The sequence below is a fragment of the Pleurodeles waltl genome, chromosome 11, assembly GCF_031143425.1.
Source record: "Pleurodeles waltl isolate 20211129_DDA chromosome 11, aPleWal1.hap1.20221129, whole genome shotgun sequence".
Lineage (NCBI taxonomy): Eukaryota > Metazoa > Chordata > Amphibia > Caudata > Salamandridae > Pleurodeles > Pleurodeles waltl.
Window position 1 is genome coordinate 915,966,174 of NC_090450.1, and position 27,323 is coordinate 915,993,496.

Consider the following 27,323-nt stretch of genomic DNA (forward strand, 5'->3'; position numbering starts at 1 on the left):
AATGAAGTAGGAAGGTGATAGGACCTATGAGGAAAGGAATGGGGACGGCACACATAGGGAAAAAGAAGTCACAGATAGTACCGTAGGACTGTCTACCAATTGGGAAATCTTAGGTTATTCAAGTTCAAAACTGACATTCATAGAAGTGGTTCTAGGTATCCTTACTAGCACTTTAAACTTAGGGCCCGGAATAACTTTAATATAATTAAAAGTCAAGTCTTGGTTTCCGTGCTTTGCAGCTTTAAGAGGAATTTAATTGTTGTCCATTCCATGAGTGTTTTTTCAGAAGTGAACTTTTCTTTATTTCTACTCCTTCCGACACCCCTGTGAGAACCACACCAGAATGAAAAGAAAATGAACAAGACACCAGCACATTCTGACCTGAAATCCCATGTAACAGATGTTGGTATAATTCACAAGTTGTTAGTCCATTGCATTTAATTATCACCATCATTGAAACCATGTAATAGACTATCTTCACAAAGCACCATTTAACAGCTAAATTGAGTGACAAGAGCTGCTAACATTTGAAAATTGATTTCTTTTTACTCCACTGGTCCCAAGGCTTGAATACTTATTCCATAATTAGGACTGCAAACACAGAAGGTTTACAAAGGAATATTTGTTGTCTTGGTGGTGATCTTCTTAATATATATAACACACTAGGTTTTAGCAAGATTCATGATTCTGTTTAGTGCTTAACCGGCGTGGTCCACCATTTAGAGAGTTTGTCTCAAGTCTGTTGTTTTCACGGTGTCTCCACCTTAAAAGGTGTCTGGTCTTGTTTGTTCAAAAGGTCTGTCTGCGCTGTAGCCAAAATTCCTTCTGGATCAGCCACTTTAATCTGTAATAAAGGGAAACATAATTAACACTTCTGTTTTAAAGAATTTTACACATCTTTACACTTCTTTAAGTTTGTATCCACATTCCAGCTTCCCGGGCCTCAGCTACTATTGCACTTGATTGGGCATTATTTATTGGACAAGTTTAAGGCTGTTTCTTTCGATGACAGCACTTTCTCTTTAGCTTCTGAGAATAGAATAAACTCCCTTGAAATTTTAGCTCACTCCCCTGCATGACATAATTTCATAAGATGCTGAAAACTCTTCTTTCACCAGGTAGGATTGAGTAAATATCTGTTAGGTTTGACGAGGAACTAATGCAGGTATGACATAATGGGACAGATGTAATGATGTCTCAGAGTCACTAGCATTCTTAATCAATTGAAGCCTTCTTTAAAGGGTTTTTCAGGAGACCTAAGTTACTTGAGTTACCATAGTATAGTCTGGAGTGTACTAATGTGATCACCACAAGATTGTGATAGGGATAAAAAAAAGCAGGATTTTTAAAGAAATGTAATCTCTAAAAATGACAGATGCTTGCAATTTTGGAAACCTGTGGCTCAAGAAAGAGGTAATCTAAAATCAAGTGACTGGGTCCTGATTCAGTTTTGTGAATCAAAATGGGTGTGAAGTTATCTTAAATACTGCTTTTTTGTATACTGGATGGTAATAATATAGGATAAATGTGTGCCTATAAACCACCGAAAGGCATCAGGGGATGTATTTGTTCCTTCCTTTTCACAAGGGACGTGGCCTAGAATTTGATCTGGACTGTTCCCTAGGGGTGAGACCAATGCGTCTTCCTGAATGGATGATCCTAATCCGTAATTCAACAGAGAAGCTAAAATTGGTGAGATGCTGCCCAGAGTACGTACCAGTGGTTAAGCCTGATTCAAGCCTTACTGACACTTTTTTGCTGTCTGTGTATAATCACTGCAGTATTTCACTGTTGACGTGAACTTAGATCCCATCAGTTTACCTAATGTTTAGCGCAGTGGTTGGTCGCCTGCTTCGTTGCTCACACCCCTAGTAAAATATCTCGGGTGCCTATTGCTTTTCTCTCTTGGTCACCTCAGTGGTTTAAACTCCTTGCTATTGAAGAGGCAGCTTGGTGCTCCAGTTCCTAGACGCTGCTCACATTTCCTGCACTATGGACCAGCAGGTTCTGCCCCTATACATTCCACCCGCTGAAGGGTGCCCACCTCTGCTCTGTACGCGTGTGGTCCTCGCCGACAGAGCAGAGACTACTTGTGAGTAAACCACACTCGCTTCCTGTTCCAGACTAATGTCCCACCTACCATTCCAAGCCCCAGGGATTAGCTCTGGTTTGTAGGGTATGACTAAATTTGCTAATGGCAACCTCATTTTCTGGGTCCTCTACAATTTAGCTCTCTCAATGGTTCATTCATTAGAGGAGAGATTTGGCAGCTCTCCCTTTTATGCTCCACAAACTGAGCTTCCTGGTGCCCATTTTGTCTTGAAGCCAAGAGTTGTTATTTCTTCAGGCTCCAGGTATTTATTTATTTATTTACTGAGTTATTTCATGAAGCGCTACAGGGTTCCTTCCTAGTGCTTAGCAGAGGGAAGAAAGAAATGCAGTAAATGATAGTAAGAGGAAACTGGAGTCCAGTGGGACAAGGGAGCAAGTGTGTCCAGTGCAGAATTTGTAAAAGAATGGCTGCCGGGGCCCAAGGCTCTGCTCAGATACCCATGGCTTTGTGCAATTAAACGTTGGCGCACTGAATACCAAGGCTGGTAATCTTAAATCACCTCATGCCTCCTTAATCCACTACCAGACACTGCCTGCCCCTTTATCTAACTCTGGCAGGTTCTGCTTTCTCTGTTTGTGGTGATTTCTGTTTTGTGTTTTTCCCTTTCTTGCTCTCTGTAAATGACTGATGAAGAAAAATAAGTGGCGGTCACCAAAAATAAGTGATGGTTGCCACCACCGTCAACCTCCAGCTCAAACTAATCACCGTGTCCAACATTCGTTCATCACGACCTGTACCTTGAGTTTAGTGAGTAGCTAGTTTGAATAGTTGACTCTCAAAGGCCCGGGCTGAGGGCATTCCACACCCATTGATTTCCCTCCATGTTCCATCCTCAAAAACATTTGTTTGGTGACAAATGGGGTGGCGCTGAGCAACATTCCCTAGATTTCCTCTAGATGGGTTGTAGTGAGGTGCCCGTTTCTGCAGGTAAATCACACTTCTTTTTCCAGGTACACGTGGCATCTTCGTCCGGAATTCTTCCTCCCTGGCTCCAGTTCCTACCTGTCTCTAGGGTTTTTTTCTCTGAATCCATTAGAGTTAGTCATGGACATGGCCAGTGGTATTATGCCGCGGGGGAGGCAAATTATGTGTAATGAAAAAACAAATTATGTGACATAATGCCACACATTTTGTGATAGTATTGCTTCATTACTTTGTCTTTTTGACACTTGTTAACACTACCTGGGCATTGTTTACACCTTATTGCTACCATTAGAACACCCAAGTATAGCAGTACGCAACAGAAAGGTGACCAGTCAAGCTTTGCAAAGGGCCAACCACTGCACTGCAACACACTGCTGCGTTTTTAGTAACTTTTGAACCGTCGGAGCTAGCAACAATTTTTATAATCTGCAGATAATGCAGTTGATAATGGATTATCTGGCAAATGTGGCAAATCTATCACTATGGGACAAACGCCACAGCCACACAATCACATAATTCCAGTTGCTCTGGTCAAGAGTAATCTGGGTAGTGCGACCAGGACAATGATCTTATACAAGTAGTCTGAGCTTTCATTGGGGCACGCAGGAGTAGTTAATCACTATATCATCCCTATCTCTAAATTCAGGAAAGCCCTGTGGAGCGCATCAGTGGTAAAATACTTTTTTCGCTCGCAAAATTGAGTCGGTGCAACAGAATGATCAGACTAAGGAAGCAAAAATCAGCCAAGACTCGTCGGGCATGTCCTAAATCAGTGGTTCCCAACCTGTGGTCCGCGGACCCCAAGGGGTCCGTGACACATTCCCAGGGGGTCCGCAGGCCTGGGCTAGGAGAAAGGCACTTCTCTGCGTGCGTGTTTTCATTTTTATTACTTCATTTGCTGAGCAGTTTTAAACCCACTGCAAAGCTCCTTGTACAGCAACAATTAAAACGTCAAGCTAACTCAAGTGATTAATGTATCTGCTGAAGAGAGATGGGAGCTTTGTCTAGTTGCAGTTGTGACTCAAAGATAGCACAGGTGGTTAATATGCCTGCTGCAAAGAACGTGTATATTGGAAAAAACTGTATTTTATGAGCATGGCACAGTGGGTTACTGCTTTTGTCACAGAGATTCTTTTGTTACAGTGCAGTTCATAATCTTAATCTAGCACAATGAGCTGCGAACTGCCATTAACGACAAAAAGCATGACAAATTAGATTTTTTTTTTCCTAGTCTTTCATTTTCCTTATGCTGCTAAAAAAGGTTTGCTTGTGTAGAAATACGTTCTTCTTGCCAAAGTCATTGATAATCACTGTGCTGTGTTCTGAATCCTAAATGTGTACTTCTAGGGACCAAGCACTTTTAGAAAATGCCTACCAGAGTGGATGACATGTGAATCCTACACCTTGTAAGTCCCCTGTACAGTGCCCTGACACCCTACAGTGGTATGAGAGGTGCTATAAAACAAATGAAATATATGTGACAGAGAGGCTAGGGAGAGATGAGACGCCCTTATGGTTTACTTCCTTTTCCCCTTCACTAGTTTATGTGAAAAAGCTTTCTCAGATCTTGCATACCTAAAAAATAAAAACAAATCGCTCCGGAAATGTAGAATCTGACCTGAGGATTCACCTTTCCTAAATAAAAACCAAACATTGAAAAGGTAGTTGCCGAGATGCAGCGTCAACCTTTCCAGTAAAATGTTTCGATTTTTGCATATTTTTTTAATATAAAAGAATTTTATCTTTAGTAATTTGAGTACTTGTTTGATGTGTACTTGTTATATTGTTTGCGAATTACTGTTTTAATGTTTGAAAATTAAATTGTACAAATTGCTGGGGGTCCCCGGCTTCCAGTAATGATTCATTGGGGGTCCTCAGGAGTCAAAAGGTTGGGAACCACTGTCCTAAATAATAAGCCTGGACCCGTCCCATCCCTGGCCTCACCGGAGAATGCATTTTAGCCCTGTGTGAAACAGCGAGTTGCTAACGTAGAACATTTCTTTAGATGGAAACATGTACGACGATGCGTTTAAATTTAGGCGAGATGAGATACCATCTTGTGAGATGACGTCAGTCTATGAAGCAGGAAGCATGCTGCTCCCTGCTCGGTCTCGGAGTGGGCCTCAGCCTCGTGCGTGGGCGACAGTAGCACACGTGACCCACTGGTAGAAGTCCTGAAAAAGCAACCTACGTTTTTACGTGCCGAAAAGTGCCATGGCCCATGTGCCCCTAGGGACATGGCGTCGGAACGCATCTAACCACAAGTGGTGCCCCACGCCGACTAAGCAATGCGTCCTATAATTTTTTGTTTAAATTGTGTTTGTGAAATATTAGCAGCCGTGATGGATGGTTAAAATCAGGAGTGCAAATAAGCATTATTATTTTATTTTTAATTTGTTATATTGCCAAAGTGGTGTAACATATTTAACTATTGTGTGTTTTAAAAAATGTTTAGTATCTAGCTTAAAACAATTTTGACTGCAATTGCCCGCAACTGTTTTAGATTGTTTTCTTCAAATTTGTTCCCCCACTTTAACTTGCCACTATGTGCAGCTAATTCTCCTATGTAATTGAATATTTGCTTTTTTTATTTTTTTTACTCCTGGAGGGGCTCAGCCTAAAAAAGTTGAAGGCTACTTGCCTACATTCAATTAATATTGTCTTTCCTGGGTACACACTTATGAGAAAGTCATCCATTTAGCATGTTCACCCCCATTTTATCTGACTGATAGTGGTGGTAACTGACCCTGACTGTGCCCTGGACTCTGCTAACCAGGCCTAGGGCCAATGCTCTGAATAAAAGGTATATGGTAAAAGTGGTACAATTACGATTGTCAAAGACAAACTCCTGTTAAGTTCCTAGTAGGTTATAGGGCGAGGAGGATTCAAACTACCTATAAGTCCCTAGTATATAACAGGGCAAGGAATTTAGAGGCCCAGTAGATTTCCTGCACTGCAGTGTGCACTGCCATGTTGCCTGCTGTCATTTCTAACGGCAGCCCTGCCTTGCACACTGTCTTTAAAAAGTAGAATGTGTGCAAAATCAACTTTGGAATTAAAGGTACTTCCAAAGTGATAATCTACCTTCTTAATACATATGTCAACCCTAAGGTCTCCCTAGGTGCCCCAGGGCTGAGGTGCCATGTAACTATAAGCGTTCTCTGACCTTGTTGTCAGGACAGGACGCTCCCCCCGCTAGCAGCGCACCATGCAGGTGCTCTGTCCCTGACTGCCGCTGCTTCCCTTGTTCGAGGCCCTCCTCCACCCGCAGGCCCCCACCTGCGCCTCATCCCTGGTGGCCCAGTGGTGGGCAGTAAGGTTTGCTTCTGTCGTGTTTGTATCCACTTCGTTTCTGTCTCTGTTGTGTTGTTGTCTCTGTTGTGTCCACTGTACTCACTAGTAACTGTATTCTGTATCTGTATCTGTATTGTATTCACTAATATCTGTATTCTGTATCTGTACCTGTATTGCCTAGTAGTCACTTTACTGTTTTTGTCCTCTCTGTGCGCCTGATCTCGCTCTCTCCCCTTGCGTGTCTCCCTCCTCCTCTGACCCCTCCACCCCCATTCCAGCTCCATCCACCAGCTTCCCTGACTTTTTTCCCCTACTCTACACCCCCTGCCCTCCCAACTACCCCTCCCCTCTAGCTACCTAGCGTTATTTCCAAACCCCCCTCCCCACTCGCCGCTCCCTCGCCCGTTTCCCCGCCGCTTCGGCCCTGCCCCCCTCCCGCCCCCAGCTCCTCCTCCCTCCTTCCACCCCCTCTTAATGCAGGTCGCTGCGCCCGGACCGCGCCCAGCGCCAGAACCCCTGGGTCTCGCCCTCCGCTCCGCACTCCGCCCAGGCTCAGCTACGACACCGCCTCCCTCCACGCACTCAACAACGGCCGAAACCAAAACCAACACTGCTACCATGCCGCCCCGAAGCACACCCACGGACCTTTCGCCTGCCACTTCTCCTGCTACCGAACCTCCAAGCCAACGACCACCAGTCCGAACCTCCTCCGCTGCATACTCCTCAACACCCGCTCCGCACGCAAACACACCGTAGAACTCTGGGACCTGCTCGACAGCACCGCCCCGGACGTAGCCTTCCTGACCGAGACATGGTGGAACGACTCATCCGCGCCAGACATCGCCATCGCCATCCCAGACGGATACAAGATCTCCCGCAGGGACCGCATCAACGGCTTCGGAGGAGGACTCGCCATCGTCCACAAATCCTCCCTCAAGATCACCACCCACACCGATGACCACTTCAACACCGCAGAGCTTCTACACTTCCGGATCCACACCGACCCCAACACCACCCTCAGAGGAACGCTCGTCTACAGACCCCCCGGACCACGGGCCCAGTTCTGTGACGCCATCACCGACCTCGCAAGCACCAATGCACTCGCCTCCACGGACTACATCCTCCTCGGCGACCTCAACTTTCACCTCGAGAACAACAACGACCACAACTCCACCACGCTGATCAGCAACCTCACGAACCTCGGACTCAGACAACTCGTCACGTCACCAACCCACACCGCCGGACACACACTGGATGCCATCTTCCCCACCAGCGACCACGTTACCTTCAAAGACACCACCGAACCCTACTGTACCGACCATCACTGCATCCACTTCACCTACAACAAAAACACCGCACACCACCACAGCCGCCAACTCCCCCGCCGCAACTGGGGCAAAGTCACCGAAGGACAACTTCTCAGCACCCTCTCCCAGAACCCACCGAACGAGTCCACCGACCCAGACACCGCGGCCTGCAACTTCAGACAATGGATCATCGACTGCGCCAACATCCTCGCCCCACTGAAGAAACTCCCCAGCAACCTCGCCAGCAAGAAAGCCTCCTGGTTCACCGACGAACTCCTGGCCTCCAAACGCGCCTGCAGGAAACTGGAAAAGAAATGGCTCCAAGATCACACACCGGACAACCACGTAACCCTCAAAGACGCCACCCCCAGACACCACCACCTCATCTGGACCACCAAGAGGTCCTCCTTCGAAAACCGCCTAGACAACAACGCACACGACAGCAAAGAGCTGTTCCGCATCGTAAAGGAACTGTCCGCCCCCAGCGCCAACGTCAACGACATCCCACCCTCTCAGGAACTTTGCGACTCCCTCGCCGCTTTTTTCCACAGCAAGATCGCTGACATCCACAGCAGTTTCAACACCCCCACCACGCCCACCACCGTCACCACCTCGAACCCAAGCATCGCCAACCCCATCACCGCCTGGTCCAACGTCGACGACGATGCAACACGCAAAATCATGAACACCATTCACTCCGAATCACCGAATGACCCCTGCCCCCACCACATCTTCAACAAAGCCGACTCTATAATCGCGCCCCAACTCCGCAAGATCATCAACGCCTCCTTCGAAACAGGCACCTTCCCGGAAAGCTGGAAGCACGCAGACATCAACGCCCTCCTCAAGAAACCCGAAGCCGATCCCAAGGACCTCAAGAACTTCCGCCCCATTTCCCTCCTCCCATGACCAGCAAAAGTCGCAGAAAAGATCGTCAACCTTCAACTGACACGCCACATCGAAGACAACAACGTCCTCGACCCCTCACAAACCGGATTTAGACGCAACCACAGCACCGAGACCGCCCTCATCGCCGCCACAGATGACATCAGACGCCATCTCGACCACGGCAAGACCTCCGCCCTCATCCTCCTAGACCTATCTGCGGCCTTCGACACGGTCTGCCACCGCACCCTACTATCACGCCTCCAAGAAGCCGGCATCCAGGAAAAAGCCCTAGCCTGGACCTCATCCTTCCTCTCCGGCAGAACACAGACCGTCCGCCTCCCACCCTTCCGCTCAGAAGCCAACAACATCATCTGCGGCGTCCCCCAGGGCTCCTCCCTAAGCCCAACGCTGTTAAACATTTACATGGCCCCCCTCGCACAAGTGGCCCGCCGTCACGACCTCAACATCATCACCTACGCTGATGACACCCAGCTCATCCTCTCCCTCACCAACGACCCCGCCACCGCCAAAGCCAACCTCCACGAAGGAATGAAAGCAGTCGCCGACTGGATGAGAAATAGCCGCCTGAAACTCAACACCAACAAGGCAGAAATCCTCATCCTAGGGACATCCCCCTCCGCCTGGGACGACTCGTGGTGGCCCACCACCCTTGGAACGGCTCCGACGCTCACCGACCACGCCCGCAACTTGTGCTTCATCCTCGACTTCGCACTCTCCATGGACAGACAAGTCAGCGCCGTCACCTCCTCCTGCTACAACACCCTCCGCACCCTCCGCAGGATCTACAAGTGGATCCCGACCGACACCAGGAAGACAGTGACCCACGCCCTTGTCAGCAGCAGATTGGACTACGGCAACGCACTCTATGCAGGAATCCCAGCAAAACACCTCCAACGACTCCAACGCATCCAAAACACCTCAGCCCGACTCATCACCAACGCACCCCGCCACATCACCCCTCACCTCAAAGAGCTCCACTGGCTCCCCGTCGACAAAAGGGTCACCTTCAAGCTCCTCACCCACGCACACAAAGCACTCCACAACGCCGGCCCCCACCTACCTCAACGACAGACTTAACTTCTACACACCGACTCCCAACTGCGATCCGCGAGCCTCGCCGTCGCCACCGTCCCCTGCATCCAGCGAACCACCTCTGGTGGCAGATCCTTCTCCTACCTCGCCGCCAAGACCTGGAACACGCTCCCTACCTACCTCCGACAGACTCAAGACCTACTCGCCTTCAGAAGACTCCTCAAGACCTGGCTCTTCGAGCAGTAGCAGCCTCCTGCCCCCGCCCCCCTCAGCGCCTTGGAACCCTAACGGGTAAGTAGCGCGCTCTATAAATGTCTGTGATTGATTGATTGATTAAGCAGGGACATTATAGAAGATGTTTTGTATCCCTGGTGGGGGAAAAAGTGCACCTTTCCATTTTCCTCATTGTGGATACTTAGCTCTGTAGGCTAAAAGGGGAATCTTTTTCATAAGCATGTGTATTGCAAGGAAGGAGCTAAATGTGTCATGAAAGGACTCTAAAGATTGGTAATGATAAATCCAACAACTTGCCACTGTTGAATTTATCATAACTAATTCAGAAAATAGGTTATAAGACATTATTTTCTGTAAGCCAAATTCCATCCTGCTAGTGGCCTCTCCTGATTGGCCAGCCTTAGGAGGTTTAGCCATGCTGCTTTGATGAGGTGATAAGTGGCCTGCACTGAGAAGAGGTTATCTGATGGGGGGAGGTCTGCAGCTGCAGAGGGTAGGCCAGGAAGGGGGCTGCGTAAATCAAAAAGGGCTTTAAAGGAAGCAGGACAGAAAAGAATGCCAGCCAGGCCAGCCCTCTCACCCTGTCCCCCTGCTGCACTCTCCTATTAACCATGCAATTATCACCAGGCAACTGGGTTTGATCAATAAAGAAATCCGTCATCTTACTCTCGAATCCGCGAAGCACATGTGGTGAGGCTCGACTGCCTGGATATATGGATGGGATGACAAAAATGGTAAACTGCTGTACTGGCTAGCGTCCCGACCCCTAGTTGGCAGAATTATCCCAGAAATCATTGACAAGTCGGGCAGCTCTAGAAAGACGCCCCTGTCTATTGCCCGGGGCTTTGCCGCCTATTATGCTAAGCTTTATGCGGAGCGGGCGAGACCCCTATCCAAGCAGGGTGCCCCACTTTTACGCGATATGTCTTTCCCCCGAATCTCTGCCACCAAGCGGGAGAACCTTGATGCAGCCATTACACTGGATGAAATTAATGCGGCCGTTTTGACACTGACCTCGGGCAAAATGCCCGGTCCCGATGGTTACCTGGCAGAATTCTATGGTAAATATAGGGATCAGCTAGCCCCACATTTGTTGAATTTATATGCCGAAGCAGAGCAAGCAGGAACTTTCCCTTTGGAACTCGACCAAACCTCAATTATAGTGATTCTGAAGTCATGACCACCCCAGTGTGCTGCTCTACCTATCGCCCCATCTCACTCCTCAACATTGAAGTAAAGATTTTTTCCACTGTACAGGCCACCCGGTTGTGGAGTGTGCTCCATTTCCTAATCCACCCAGATCAATGCAGGTTCATGCCTGCCAGCAACACCTGACACTGAATCCAATGGCTTCATGCAGCTTTAGCCTACCACAGTTCTTTTCCCCCACAATTGGCGCTGCTCCTCATAGACTTCAAAAAGGCATTCAACACGGTCGATTGGTCGTACCTTTTTCAGGTACTAACAAAAGCAGGAATTTACCCTAAATATAGGAGGCTGGTGCAACTCCTTTACTCCAATATGTCTGCCCGGGTGCAGGTGAATGGAGTAGTTTCAGACCCCTTCCCCATCTGGCGCGAGACCCGTCAGGGGTGTCGGTCATCCCCGCTCCTTTTTGTGTTAGCAATCAAACCACTGGCAAAGATTATAAGAGAGGATCTGCTGGTTAGAGGTTGGGCCTGGTCCACCGGGAGGGAAGACCGCATCACCTTATATGATGACAATGTGCTCCTCATTTGGCCAATCTGGTCAGTAGTGGACCCCGGTGTTTACAACTCGTGAATCTATTCTCGGAAGCCTCTGGCCTGACTCTTAACCCTGGCAAATCTGTGCTGGTTCCATTGCACCCCACGAGGGACTGGTATGACTGGCAAGACAATATGCCAATTCGGCACAATAGCTTCCGGAATCTGGGTATCACCCTTTCCCCGCTGTCTGAGCTGGCGTGGACCCTCAACATCATGTCCTCCCTGAGTTTAGCCCGGTGGAAGAGAAGGTTCTGATGGGTAGCCAGCGCAAGGGTGGGGTGTCCAAAATATATTGTACCCTCATCATTAATACGATGAGGCTGCTCACATGTCTCAGAAAGCGATGGGAGGGTTGGCTGGGACGGATGGAGGAGGAGGAGGGCTGGTGGGAGATGCCTGGAGGGCCCCGAAGAAGCAAACCATAGCCTCTCACCTCCGTTTGGTTCAGACATACGATTTACACACTGCATACCTTACCCCCAACAGAATGCAGAGGGCAGCTCTTCAGGCCCACTCTGCCTGCCCTCGCTGCTCTCGCATCAATGCAGATTTTTACCACATGGTGTGGGCTTGCCCATACATAGAGAGTTACTGACAGGAGGTGGGGGCTGAACTCTCCAGTGTGTCGACAGTGGAGGTGGAGATGACCCCATTGCCAATCTTGTTGGGTGTCCTTGAGGGAGTGGGAAGCAACAGGGCTGATCGCACCTTCCTGCGGACGGCGTTCCTGATAGCGAAGCAAGATATTGCTGTTACACTGACCCGGTGGAGACGGGGGTGGACTGGTGCGCCCAGCAAGAGAAGCTGGTCTATGAGACACGGGGGTGCCCAGCCAAGTATAATAAAGTGTGGGGTAAATGGTGGGGTTATGTGACACTTAATATTGAATAGACTCGTAGATTGTTGAAGTTTTGCCTTAGAATAGTGCAATTGTGTTATATCAATGGCATTGATGTGACATGTTACACTGTTGCAACAATAAAATAAATAAATATGTTTATATTAAAAAAAAGAACGCTCGGCAGAGCAGTTTTCCCATGCCGTTTAGAGGTAGAGAAAAGCATGGTTTCTGTACATGGACCAGGAAATCCATCTATCACAGGTCAGCTGGTGGCCCTGCCCAACCAAGGGTGGGGCTACGGCCATTGTTTATTTCATGCAAACCATGGAGGTTCCTGGCAGGATAAAAGAGGAATGTCCCTGATGCCAAGAGAGAAACTTCCTACAAAAATTAATGTCACATGGGCCCCATCAACAGGACAGCCTTCCTCTGAGACAAAATACATTCCCCACACTGGTGAATAGATTTTGATCAAAGACATCTGTGTCAGGCAAGCAGGGATCTCTTATATGAGGGTTCTCCAGTGACCCAGTAGGCTGCCTGTTAGGGTCAACATAAGATTCTCAGAATTATTTTTACTAAAATGCTGATTGTTGGTAAAAACAAGTGTAAATTAACACAAGCCTGGGATTTGTGGCTTATGGTGCTTCAACATAGCTTAAACCAATATTGCAGAAAAGGAGGAGAAAACAGAAAAAAGGTAGTAGAAGTGGTGATAAAACAAAACATTGCACGAAGCCAGACAAAAGTTGACTATTGTATTGTACCTTGTTACAGCAGGTCTAAATGGCTGACTGGGAGATTCAACGTGGAAAACTGGGGTAGGGCATAGTTGTTTGAAGCAGAGGAGATCTGCCTCCTTGGAGAATGGGGGTTCATTTTAAGTTTGTATCTGCTTATTAACCAACCGCATAAGGAAGTCCTGTATACCGTAACACTTGACAGATCCACTTGTCATTAACTACAGTTGACAGAAATATTTCAAAGTATCTAACAATTATCTATGAGGAAAATCCTTCACAGCAACATTCACCAAATCTGCACAGAAGTCACTGTGGACCAATAAGATAAACTATTGCGAACACTCCCCATAGCCTCACACTAGAACAGCTGGATTCATTCTCCATCATGCCGGTTTACTAAAAGCAGCAGCACACTTCTGAATGCAATTATATAAAATGACAGTCATCAAGATGTTGAGAACTGTCCCTCCATGGAGGTTCTCACAGACTCTGCCTGAGAAAAGACATAACTACTTCTCTAATGTTCTGATTTTAGCTACACTGGGCCAGGAAACTGACAATCATCGCCTTCAAGTTTAGGAATTCTCTTGTCCTGTCTAAAGTAACAGGTTAGTGTTTTGGAAAGAACAAATGTTTCTATTTTTTCTTGCAGATTGCTGCCTTCAGGGTTTTCCTACTCTACACCTCTGATGAAAGGAGCACCAATGTTAGAAACGGGGTCTCTAGGTGGTAGTGGTTTGCACTCTGCCCAAGTAGGGACCCTCACTTTAGTCAGGGTAAGGGAGCCACACAGCTAAGGTAACCCGTGCTCATCCTCTTGGTAAATTGCCATGGGCAGTCCAGCTTATCTCAGAGGCAATGTGTAAAGTATTTGTACACACACAGTAACAAAGTGATAACGCCACAAAAGTACTACACACCAGTTTAGAAAAATAGCCAATATTTATCTGAGTAAAACAAGACCAAAACAACAAAAATCCAACATACATATGTAAAGATACAAATTTTCAAAGATTAAATCTTAGTATAGCACTTAAAAACACAAAAGCTCCAACTGGGGCTATCACCACATCTTGACGGAGTCACTTCTAACAGTCTGACGCCACTTATGAAGGAGTGCAGGCCTGTCACGGGGTCGCAGGGACCCCAGACAGTATCTTGGAAAACAATGAGGAAACAAAGACGGTGCTCAGAGTTGCGCATTTGAGGTGTTGAGAGAGCCGGTGCGGTGACGGTTTCTTACTGCTACCGAGAAGTTGAGGCATCAGTTCTTTACTGCTAGGCAGGGGAGGGGAGGCGTTGGTTCTTTATGGTTGCTGAGAAGGTGATGTGGCATCGGTTGCAAGGCTTGGGTTCCTTACGACAAGGCAGGGTAGATGAATCCAGTAGGTCAACATGCAAAGCGTCGACTTTGCAGTGTCAAGATTACACCATGGGGCCACTGGTGCTGCGGCAGGGTCAGAGTTGGGTGTTGTGGATGTCGATGACACAGCACTCGGCACTCACGTTGTGGTCGGACTTTGGAGGCGCTGAGGCAACATTAGGCCTGTGTTACAGGTCGCAGTCATTGTACTCAGGAAGGGCACAGAGTCAGAGAGCAGAGCCAGTTCTGAAGTTGCTCTGGAGTCGATGTGCTTAGTTTCTTCTAGGTTGCATCAGAGATCACTTCCAAGGGCCCAGGAACTGGATTTGGCACCACACGGCAAGTCAGGACTCTCAGCAAGAGAGCCCAGGCGCTAGCAGGTGAAGACTTTGATGTCCCTGTGACTTCTTAACAGGAGGTAAGCTCCGTCAAAGCCCTTGGAGAACCTTTGGAAGCAGACTATAGAAAGCAAAGTCCAGTCCTTTCACTCACAGGACAGAAGCAGCAAGCAGCAGGCCAGCACAACAAAGTAACAGGCAGAGTGGTAGTCCCACCTACTGGATCCAGCTCTTCTTCCTGGCAGAATGTCTTTTTCCTCAGTCCAGAAGTGTTCTAACTCTGTGGTGTCAGACGTCCAATACTTGTGCCCATTTCTGTCTTTGAAGGAGGCAAACATCAAAGAGAAGTCTTTGTGGTGCACAAGACCTTGCCTTTCCCTGCACTGGCCCCAGATACAATCCAGTGGGTTGGAGACAGCTTTGTGTGAGGACAGGCACAGGCCTATTAAGGTGCAGGTGTCAGCTCCTCCCACCACTCTAGCTCAGGAAGACCCATCAGCCTGGTGATAGGCCATCAGGATATGCAGGGCACACCTCAGCTCCCTTTGTGTGACTGTCTACAGTGAATACACAAACAGCCTAATTGTCATCCTGACCCAGACGTGTATTCAGCAGACAGGCAGAGGCACAAAATGGTTAAGCAAGAAAATGGCCACTTCCTAAAAGTGTCATTTTCAAACTTACAATTCAAAAACCAACTTCACCAAAAGGTGTATTTTAAATTGTGAGTTCAGAGACCCCAAACACCACATCTCCATCTGCTCCCAATGGTAAGTTGCACTTAAAAGATATTTCAAGGCAAATTCCCATGTTACCCTATGAGAGAGATAGGCCTTGCAATAGTGAAAAACAAATTTAGCAGTATTTCACGATCAAACTGCTCCAAATTTTCTAACCTTTCAGCAAGCTTCTCCAAATTCTGCTGCACTTTAATTGCTGCCTCAATTTTTATAGTTTTCTCTATGAGGTCTGTATGAAACAAATTTATATACCATAACAAGTTATTTTTCACCTGGCGTGAGCTCTCTGTCCTAAGTCATAGCTAATGTCCCACCATCAGACCAGCGTGTACCAACTCCGGAAGTCTGAAGTTACAACGGGATGCTTCCTTCCTATGGAGCTGAAGGTTGTGCCTCCTCTGGCAACTTTTGTCATTTGTGCATCCCTTAGGAGACAGCACAGATTTACTGTGTCACCTGTTAAGTTGTAGCACTCAACTCAATGACTTTTCCCTCTTCTGCCGTTCTGCCGTCCCAGAAGGATCTAGTGATTCAGACCACTCTAGTCTCTAATGTCTGAACTGCTTGTACAGATTGAACTCAACCATCAGCAAAAAAGTGTGAAGCACGTGCCTGTGCCCTACTGTGGTTAGGCCGATAAGGGCGATGGGTTGAGGATTCAATGGGAAATCCAGCCAGACAGGGTGCAGCAAGTGGAGTCAGCTGCATATCCCAGGATAATAAGCAACTCCAGCGGGCCCTACATCACCTAAGAAAACTGAATTTCCTGACCTGCCCACTGCATACCAAACAATGGATGTAAAGATATTTCTGTTATAATTTATTCTTCTTGAGATGTTGGGGGAGGTATGTTAGTGACAACATTGACTCAGCATGCTGCTGTCTCTTTATACTCGAGAATATTAAGGAGTTGTTCTGGAAGTAATGGAGCACAGGAACAGCAGCTGAAATTGTCGACTACCCTGATGAAGCTATGTTGATGCCGAGTCCATTAAATGTAGTTGTATTCCACACAACTGTGTGAGGAGCCTACCTTTAACAATTTCCTAAATACAAACAAGAATGGGTAAGAGTAACTAGAACAGCAATGATATGGATCACATCATCTCTTTGAACCAAAAACTTTGTGTCAAAATTGGCTTAGTCCACACATGCTATTGGGTCAGCCCACTGAAGTACATTGAATCTATGCATTCAAGAGGATTATGCATGGTTACTTACTGTCACCTCTGCTATTCGACTTGTACATAAGCCACTGAGTCACACCGCTATTAGGTCCAGCAGTGGTGTAACGCAAAATTATGGGCCCCCCCTGCAGACTGAGCTAAATGGGGGCCCTGTGAACGGTAACCCCTCTTACACTGCAGGGGACTGAACGGTAAAGTAGAATGGCTTTTCCAATGTTTATTTCTTATTGCATGCCTTTGCATGCATTCTACTGGCATGCAATGGCATGGCTGGGAGAGGGGGGGAGTTCCCTCCAAAACAAAAAACCCTGCAGGCCCCTCTGCAATGCGGGGGCCTTCATTACGGCCCTGAGGTCCAGGTAAGCACAGATGATTACCCAGATCCATTGTATTTGTGCTTGGATCAGAGACTCTGGAAAACATCTCTCAACGCCAGGCAAACATGCAACAGTGGATGAGTCAGAGCTGCTGTTGTCTCAACAGAGCTACAACAGAGGTCCTGATAGTGTATAGTGCAAAAACACCACCATACCCTTTACTAGACTAGGAATGATAGATGGGGCCCTCTTGTCAGTGGAAAAAGGATAGAACCCGCTTATATATGTATCAGAATTTGTAGAGCGCATGGCCAGCTATGGAACAGCAAAGAGCTGGACCCAGCAGACTGTAGTAAGGAACAATTCACGATTGTGTACAAAAATTGCGGAGTGATGTTGCCTGGGATGGGGGACTTCTTTTAACATTTGGATCTTGTGGGGAGAAACAGTGGAGATTTAGTTATCAGTGATAGATGAAGTGCTCCTTGAAAAGCTACGTTTTCAGCACTCCTTGTTATACTATATTTACTATTCAGTAGACACACACAGGTCTATTCATAAAGGTATCTTACCCTCGTGAGTAATGTACACGTGGAAATTACCCTTATACTTTGGAGCAACTTTACTAAATTTGGCTGTTCACAAAATCTGACTGTAAAGTTAATCAAACGTTTAGACTTGCACGTCTCCACTCCCTGAAAAACGGGATGAAGCCAAATTTAAGAGTGTGAGTTACTACTGCCAAAAAAAATAGTAAGTCCAACACCACAAGTGGCCAACCACTGATGCTGCAAGACCCTCTCATAGAAAATAATGGAGACATGGACTTACAATGAACACAATTGGAAATAATGTTAAATTACATGAAAATATTTAAATTATAAATAAACATAATTTAATGTTAAAACATATAACATTAAAATATATTTATTATTTCATTATAAAATGTTTTTACAACCTTTTTTAAAGTTTATAAATTAATGTAACATTCATTTTTATTAAATTAGATTGTATTCTTATTACCCCAAAACACCAGACCAATATGGCTGAAGTCAAGCCTCAACGTTTTGGGTAGACTGGAGCCTCCCAATTAAAACATGCAAAATGAACAACAAAATCGGAGGAGCTGTCCTGTTCACATTAAAAAGACTGAGCCGTTTTTAAAAAGAACCTAACGTCTGTGCCAGCATACAAGCCATCGTTTTCTCCAAGACTGACTATGGAAATGCCCTTCTTCCCAAACCAGCTCAAATATATTTTTGCTTCTACAGAAGCTCTACTGCACTCTACTGCTAGACAGAACGCTGGCTCCAACACGTCTGACCACATTACTCCTAGTGCTCAGTTTGGGCCGGTGGTTGCCAGTGGGGACCACTGACACTCATTTTTAGGGACTGGCACTTATTGGTCCTCTTCAGACATTTCCCAAGTGCAAGGGAGGGAAACACACAAAAAGGAATGCGGGCAAAATAGAAAGACAGATAAACCACCAGCAAGGGAGAATGCAGGAACCTGCATGAGTGCGATAAAAGGGCAGAGCGTCTTGTAGGGAATTAAAGAGGCATAAGGTGGGATCGGTACTATGCAACCTTTTTCTTGGATGTGCTGACATTTTATTAGCCCAGGGCCTCTGAGCAGCAGTTTGGGCACTGGTACTCATAATTTCACAAATTAGGCACTTATTACTCCAGCATTAAGGGACCTTCACAGACGACCCCAAGATGCAAAAATCAAATTCAGTGTTCCATGCCTCATTTTTAAATCCCTCAAATATCAACAACCAATCTATTTCCATTCAACTTTAAACAATGCCAGAAAGACAAAAAGCTTCAGAAACAAACAGACTCCGACATGAAACAAAGAGATGCAAATCAAACTCTGTGACATCTAAATGTTTAACCAGGGCTGCCACTTCTCTGTGGATCTGAAATGCCAAAAAATGATTTTATTATTAATAAAAATCAAATCTCACTATTTGCTACTCACCTGAATGTTTAAGTGCCTTTTCTTCTCTCCAAACAGCTGAAAAAAATATTATAGCCTTATAGGCTGCTGCTGAGGGCTATACGGGTTGTTAAAGGCCCTGAACCCAAGATGGCGAGGGCATATAGCGAGGGAGAGGGTCTTTAACAACCGGTATTGCCAGAGGCAAAAGGGCTATAAGGCTATTAGAACACTACACCCACTAAGGGTAGAATATTCTAAATTAAAAAGGGAGAAACACAAAGACAGACAGGACATTCCGGTCCTAGAGGGCAGAATGTTCTAATTAGTAAAGCAAGGCCTCAGGGAGCCTGAGAGGGTTGAAATCCCCTCGGGCTCCTTGAGGCCTTTGCTTACAGCAACAGCTGTGAAAGACAGACATTGAAATGTTGCAGTTCCAGGCTTTTACCAGCTACTAGAAGCCCAGAGCTACTCCACTGCCTCAAATGGAGTGCTCAACATTCCACTGTTCTAATTCTCCATCAATTTACCAGCTTTCCCACCATCTGCCAACCCCACCTATGTTTCTTTTTTAATGTTATCTCCCCTTTTGTTTCTCTGTTCTTCCCATCTGTCACAATTTATTTCCCCCATTCACATTGTTTTTGATTTTCTCCACGATTACAAGCTAGCTTCTTGCTTTCTTCTAGTTTTATGTATTTCAAAAGAATACACCTTATTGTTGGTTGTCCTTATCAAGGGCTTTGATGGGGAGATAGTTGAAGGAGCAATATTGGTATATGGTGGGTACTGGCAGGCCAAAGTGGGTGGTTGCTGTAAACTAGATGATGATCAGGATGTTGGTGTGATCTGATTGATCAAGTGATCCTTACAAGGTATATGGTGGAAAAGACCAAATGAAAAATGCTGCCTGTGGTGTACAATGGTTCACTGATGTGCTTTGTGTTCACATATTCGAGGAGGTCAAATTGTGTTTTTTCATAAACTTGGTAGATGAGTCTGCTAGGCGGCTGAAGTCCCTTAGAAAGAAATGATTGAAGAGGTTGATGGAAGCGTTAGTTATGCAGTGTGTAATTTCTTTTTGGAGTGCTTGATGGAATAAGTAATTATGAGGTGTGTAATTCCCTGCACACAATGTAGACGAGGCGTTCCATACAGTTAATGGTATTGAGTTGCTAGAGGGACCATGGCCTGAAATACTTGTGGGAGATTGCAAGTTAGCCACAAGTCTTGTGATTAAACCCGATTAGGCATCCTCAGTCACTGAAGTTTGAACTTCATTAAGAAGTCTTTGACTTCATCCTGAAGGGCTGCAGTGCCTAGCCACTGACACCTTTGCAGCCAACCAAAACTCCACATACAAATGATGTTCTTTGGATGGCAGGGCGTCCCAGCTCCCTCCTGGATTACCTAATGCACAGTTGAAAAGGGACATTTCTGTATGTCGTTCCTACTTCATCTGTGATTTTGAGAGTACTGCAAAAGATTAAGGACAACTGTGGGGCATTCTGGTGTTTTCAGGTTGGCCTAGCATGTAGAGTTCTGGGACATCTTACATCTTCAAGGGTAACACATCTGTCTCCACCAACAGTATGAACTTCCTGAGCATAGAGTGACCATCTTTCAGCTTAAGCATGTGACTCATGCCAGCTAATCTTTGTCTGCAAGGCCTATTCTCAGAGAATCTGGATGTCCTGGCAACTGTAAGTCCTCGACTACAGCATAGTGCAGGAGCAATTGTCTCAGAATCTGCTATGGACCTTCCCAAAAGGCATCAACCAGCTAACTTGCTTGGTTGACAGTGTCAATGTCAAGTCCTCCTTTGCACACATTGATGAAACAGGCATCCAGAAGATTTTTTTGAGACTTGCCTTTTGGCCACTAGGTCCTTTAGGACTGGACCTAGTGAATCCTCCTTCTTTAAAATTGAGGCTTCTTTGATCTAAAAGCTCTTCTTCACCTGTTTTCTTCAGTCAGGCACCCTGTGTTAGCTGAAAGATTTCACAAGCACTCTAATGCACAAACCTGTCAAACACCTAGCCTTGTGCGACATAAACCTCTCTTTATGAAGAAACGTGTTTTCTAATTGCAATAATGATTGCTCTGTATATTGATTCCTGTACATCTCAGAGCCATTCACAGTGTTCAGTTGGGACAAGGTGGTGCTGAGGACATCTTCTTTCCCAGATGTTGACTAAATTCTACCTGAAGGACATTATTCTTCCTGACATTTTTCCATACCGTCATCTTCCTTGGCTGTGGAGACTGCAAAACCTCAACTCACTTTATGTTTTTACCTTGACAACCAAGGCACTACATTCTACAGACCCACTGTTTTTCATCACTTGGAGGAAAAAACACCAGTGACGTTGTAACACTAGAGCACCACTGCTAGACTGATTTTATCGGGCACCTCACACTGTTACTCTATGCATGGGACAGACCATCCATCCTTTGTCAATGTGCACTCCAAAGAGTAGCTAAGACTTCCTTAGTGGCATTCTCCAGGTTTTTGCCCATCCAAGGGATATTTAAGTCAGGGATGCGTTCTGCAGGCACTGTGCCCCTGTGCGTGTAATACTGTCAACAGGTTCTGTGGAACGAGTTTGTCTAGGTCCAAGGTGCCAAATGCTGCCTTCTCCTCCTTCTTCTCTTTTCTATTTGCTGTGGAATAAGCCCAAAGGTTGAGAATGGTAGAGACTCGCCAGGACACATGAGTAGGATATAGTTACACTTATGGCGTTTGTTATTTCCAGTCGGTAGTCTTTCCCTTTGTTAGCACTCTCCTGCTATCTGCTCAGCCATCAACCAAACACACCTATGGCAGGGAAAGGGCATACCTGTAAATAACACATGCCCATGTGGGTAGCACTGGACATGCAAAACTATATTTAAATAGTTATGGAAGCTGTTTCTGGTCTTGTCACTACTGGGCCGGATTGGCTGCAGCGGGCATTGCGCGTTTCCTTGGGAGGCTGGAGGGGTCGTGGCCAGTTTCGTTACTGGGGGACGATTTTGAAACGGTGCTGCAGTATTGGCCCCCAGTAACAAAAGCAGCAATCCAGCATAATCCACTCACTCTCTTCTGCAGCCTCCATGCGGGGGCTGATCTGACAAAATTGCCAGGGCTGCTTTGGCGAGCACAGGGTAATAATGGGAGAGAGTCTGTGGAAAAAGAGTAACAGACTCATTGTAAAGGCGGCTTTAGCCATCGCCCAGCCCTGGAACTGATTCACAGTAACTTGGTGAATTGAACAGACGCCAGTGGGAAAGAAAACAGGATGTCTTCAGCAGGACTGGGGAAACAGATGGATGTGAATAAACAATATGATCAGGAAAAAAATTGAAAATGTGTATGACTCACATTATGAAACGAAATTATTGTGCACGTGGTAGAACTCTATGAATGCAATGCCAGAACAAGGGGCTATTGGAAATATGTGGCCCAGTATTTAAAGGAGGCCTGTAGACTATGTATTGTATTGCAACATTTATATATTGCTTAATAGCCCTAAGTGGGGCACTGAAGCGCTTGCCCTTATGGGTCGCCTGCTACACTGTACATGGCGTGGTGTAGTAAGGGCGCTGTCTTTGCTTTAATCCTATGTGGGAAGTGTTTCCATGTTGTTTGTGGTGGCCACAGAGGTGCAGATATTGTGACGTGGGACGCGGTGCTTAGCAGCGCGGTGGATGGAGTAGTGTGAGAGGCAGGTGTGCAGCTGATGGCTTTCAGTCAGTGGCAGCGCTGGGCAGCTAATGAGTTGTGATCATTAGAACATGAATGAATCAAAATGGTTCAAATATAATAAGTAAACAAAACAGAAAATTAACTTGGGTAATGCTAGTGGGGCTTAGTATGTTATGGGTTTATCTTGTGAAAGGATGTAAGCAGTAGAAATGTAACATTGAGAAGAATGTAGGTTCAAGTGAAAAATTGGATGTTGTTCTTCACCTATCAATCTGTTATCGTGTCATTTTCTTCCGTCCCCTGGAACGTACAGCATGAGCAGTGGGTCAGCCCACGTCAGCCACTGGGTAACTTCACTGTGAGTGACGGCATTCTGCCCTTTCACAAGGAGCACATCCACACAAAGTAATTCCCTCACTGCCAGAGTCCATTACGCCAAGTGTGCTTCTGGAGACCAACACATTGAACAATATTCTTACAGAGTGTGGTAACACATACTATGAAATAAGAAGCGTTTCTATGCAAGTTATCCATCGCAGCAAGAGAATAATTTGTGCTTCCCGGAATTGGGAACCACATCTGGTGTTTGATCTGGTAACCCTGGGACCCGCATGTTATTTCTCATTTTGGGGTGAAAAAATCAAAATGACCTGTAAGCAGAGAGAGGTAAGGTACCCACCAGAATTGTTAACTCTGGTCCAGTATCTCCCCGTCTCATTACCGGTCATCTCATAATGAGACACTAAATAATGCGCAATGATATTAACAAGCAGCTTTCTTTTTAGTGGAGGCTGTTTCTGTCTTCTTGTAAAACTTTCCACGTGCAATATGCATGAACCACTGTCTCGAGGTATGATTATGTTATGAAATAGGGCTAGTTTCTTGCCCTCTCGACAAGTCGTAGAATAATGTTTATGGGTGTGGTTTTCAAGAGGTGCAGTTTTCTGGTTTCTAAAATATGTGCTTCAAGGAGCAACCTACAAATAAAGTCTGTTTTTTCCATCAGCAGGTTTAGGAGGTCGGCAGTGAGAACTATAGTCTCTTGGAACTCTCCAAAAAAGCAACTAGCCTAATTTAATTTTAAAATATTAGATTTGTACCTGTGGAGCGTTATGTCTATAACTATATATATATGTTAAGACTGCAATAATTTAGGAAGACATTCAGTATCTTCATGGAGTGCATCTGCGGAGTAGGAGCTCAAAGTCACATAATGAAAAAATTGTCTTTTTATGCATTTTCTTAGGCTGGGCATTGCTGTAGACTTCGTTCACAAATCCCCCACAACCCCCAATCAAATTCGTAGTGAACTCACTTTTCACCCAACTTTCCAACCCCAAAATTGATTTGCAGAGCAAAAAGAAGCAAAGGGAACAGTTAATTACCTCTGGAATTGGGTAGACGGTAGGGGAAGGTGCTTCTTCTCGACCAAAGTCAACCACGGTTCCAGACTTTGGGATGTCTTCTACCCAGAAGCCTTCATACAGCTGCCCTTTGTTCAAGTAGAAGAACTTGCCAAGGCCGTGTTTCTTTCCGTTCTTCCAAGAGCCTTCATACCGGTTTTCATTTGCTGGAATGTAAGGAGCACTAGTTAATGTGGGCCACAGAGAGCACATCCCTAACCTGTGCCATCAGCGTGAAGGTCCAGGTCCATGCAAGGTTGGTAGTGCCGAGCCACGGGCAGCAGACACTCCTCCAGGCGGAGTCTTTCTTGGAACCTACTGCAACCCTAGTGCAAATAAAGAAATTGCCCCCCCGGAGTACTTTTTGGATAGTACAATACTGAAGTAATCTAGGGCCCATCTGGCCTCTGCACCCTACTGCGACTACACCTGTACACCACTGACAGCTAAGATCCTGGTCTCATTATAATGTATTTTCTTTTTTGTGTGCGAAATGGACAACCCAGCCACTTTCTTTACAGTTTACCCTCCCCATTTCCACCCCTCACCAGCATGATGGCTCTGTGACAACATTCTCTTAATTTTTTATCAGCTCACGTTGGCATTTCTATCGTCTCTCCATCACAGAATCCTCGTTCCTAGTCAACGAAAAATAAGGACTGAAATATAAGTAGATGGAGCACTGCTTAATTTAAGCTGGTGTTTGCCAGAACTGGGCATGTAAACTTATTTCTGACCACTGGTACTTATTTACAAGAGTCCAACACATGGTGGTGTTGTCTGTCTAGTTTCTAGTAGAGCACATCAGTAGTGTGTTTAACCATTCAGTGTATTTAAAAAGTATATTCCATGGCTATGCCTACAGTTTTGGGTGACCTGAAATAGACCAAATTGTCACACAAGTATAAGAGTGATGTTTGCAAATAATGTTGGTACTGGCATGTTGACAGCATTAGAAAGAGCTGTAGATAGTGTCAGTTACAGAGGACTCCTGAGAAAGGGAACTGACACATTTTTTAAATACAAATGAAGCACTGAAAGGCGTAAACACTGCTGTGGGGCTCTAGGAATGTTTCACTATAGGGAAATTAAGCTGGTACATTACATTTACTATTTACTTTAGAACAAAATGTGCCCATGAGGTCTCTATATTTAGCATGTAGGTCACTATCAATTAGGTAATACATATAGCAAAGACAATTTTTGATCCAATTTTTTCTTTATTTTGGAGCCTATTCAAGGCACACTAGGCGCATGCTCTTGGAAACTTCACACTGGGAAAACTGCTGCTGAAAATCTTTCCAGTAACGCCTAGAACGCTTACAGTGGTTGACAATTAGGTAAGTAGTGACAAAACTAGAAGTCTGTATAACAGACACCCAGTGACAAAACTAGAAGTCTGTATAACAGACACCAGGTATGTAAGCTGATGGTTAAGCAACATGCTGTGTGAACTGCCCTTGAAAACTCCCTCCATCCCCAGGAGAGAAGCAGCAGGTAGATTCCATCCAGGGGATCGAGTCCAAGGGAGTTGTAAATTGTGTCAATTTGGAGACATTTTGTTTCGGTGGTGTAAAAAATGTGGAACTAAACAGCTTGAACAGGTTAAAATGTAGCTTACATCTACAGGAGGCAAAAAAGGGGCAGGCTTGGAATGTCTCCTTGAAATCTAAGGCACACCTCAAAAGGTCACCTAAGTGAAGTCATCTCGATCTATCGCCAATAAACATAAACATGTTTATCAAGTGGGATGGTAAACAACATTGTCGTATAAGATTTAATTTGACATTACAATTCTATTTTCAAATGTGGGGTTGGTTTATAGCCACAGTGCTTTCCCTCTCTGTGCCTCTGTGTGTGTGTGTGGGGTTATGAATCCAGATCAATGTCACCCTTGGTGATGGTTAAAACATAGGATGTTGGGAACATCTAAATCTGTTGGCACGATCGTCAAAAGAATTTTAGCCACATGACTTGTATATCATCTCTTCTCCCATCTGACTTACTGACCTCTCTTTTCATCCCCCTATTGCCAGGATATCCAGCTGTGGCTATCCCTAAATTGAAATTTATTTCAAGCATTAGTCTCCAGGACAATCTGAAAGCGGTTGGTGGTCCAGGGTCACCTCTGCTAAACACTTAGGTAGAATAAAACTGTAATGTTGCATGGGTGCATGGGGGCCTTATGCATTTTGGGAAACTGCCCCGCCTCCCTGTGACATGCCTAATTGGCTTGCAGTGGGCCTCTCACCCCATAGGCTCCAGTGCTACTGCACCTGCTGCGCTAATACACCACCTACCCTAAGCAATACAGGGAGTCCCAGAATGTTTGGGGTGCTCAATACAGGCCTTTGTTATCCATAATGACAGTGCGTGCAGAGAGTCACAGAAGGTATGGACGTACCCACCCATGCATCTCAAAGCTTCCAAAGGCCCTCACGGTAGGGCAGCAGTTTACCCTAAGTAAACACATTCAATGAAGTCTGAGCAGGGTCAGTTTTACTATTGCCCCCGAAAAGCCATGTAAATTAAATAAAACGTATGCTCCTTGTCGCTGTGCCAAGGATATGATAGCCCCACCGCCCCAAGTTAATGCTGAAGCACAGTTTGAGTAATGGGTGACTCTGTCCTGTCCTCCTGGCCTTTTCTGCAGACACTGACTTCTCTGGAAGTCTCCCAAGTTCTCTGTAATGAACCAGCCTGCGGCCACAGAGCCAGTTTTTTTTCCGAAGAAGTTTTGCTCTGTGGATTCGAGAGGCCTGGCACAGAAGTGGAGTCTCCCACGCAGAGCTCTGTTCGCAGATTCACTCACTGTGCCCCTCTGGCACCAGCTTGTGGGAGCCAGGCATGAACAGGAGGAGCTGCAAGCTCAGAAGGAAGGACCCTGTGGAGCTGTGCATCAGGGATCCAACGAAAGGGAGTTTTTAGGTCAGGAAACAGGTATATTGGTGGAGGTGCGGGGCAAGAGCCCAGTGCAGAAATACCAGTAAGCTAGCATGTTGGGTCGGGTGGCATCAGTGGGCTGGAGCTGAGTACATGTAGGGTACAAACCTGATCTACCCATGAGATCTGCAGTAGGAACAGGTGCACTGGCAGAGCCAAGTAAGTGAGGTGCTCAAAACTACCATACAAGTGACGCGTGCGTTCCAAGTCTGACGTGTCGGCGGGCTAAGTGTGTAAAGGACCACCTCTGCCAGC

General features: G+C 46.0%; 1 protein-coding gene across 1 annotated transcript in view; it reads right to left on the reverse strand.

Moving 5' to 3' along the window:
* Nucleotides 1-275: 275 nt before the first annotated feature.
* MORN3 (MORN repeat containing 3) overlaps nt 276-27,323 on the reverse strand; it is a 117,881-nt gene continuing 90,833 nt past the window's right edge. Inside the window, exons 5-6 of the mRNA XM_069214910.1 lie at nt 24,108-24,292; nt 276-844 (exon numbers count right to left, since the gene is read on the reverse strand). Coding sequence (XP_069071011.1) covers nt 749-844; nt 24,108-24,292 — 281 coding nt within the window. The 3' untranslated portion in view covers nt 276-748. The remainder of the gene's footprint in view (nt 845-24,107; nt 24,293-27,323) is intronic.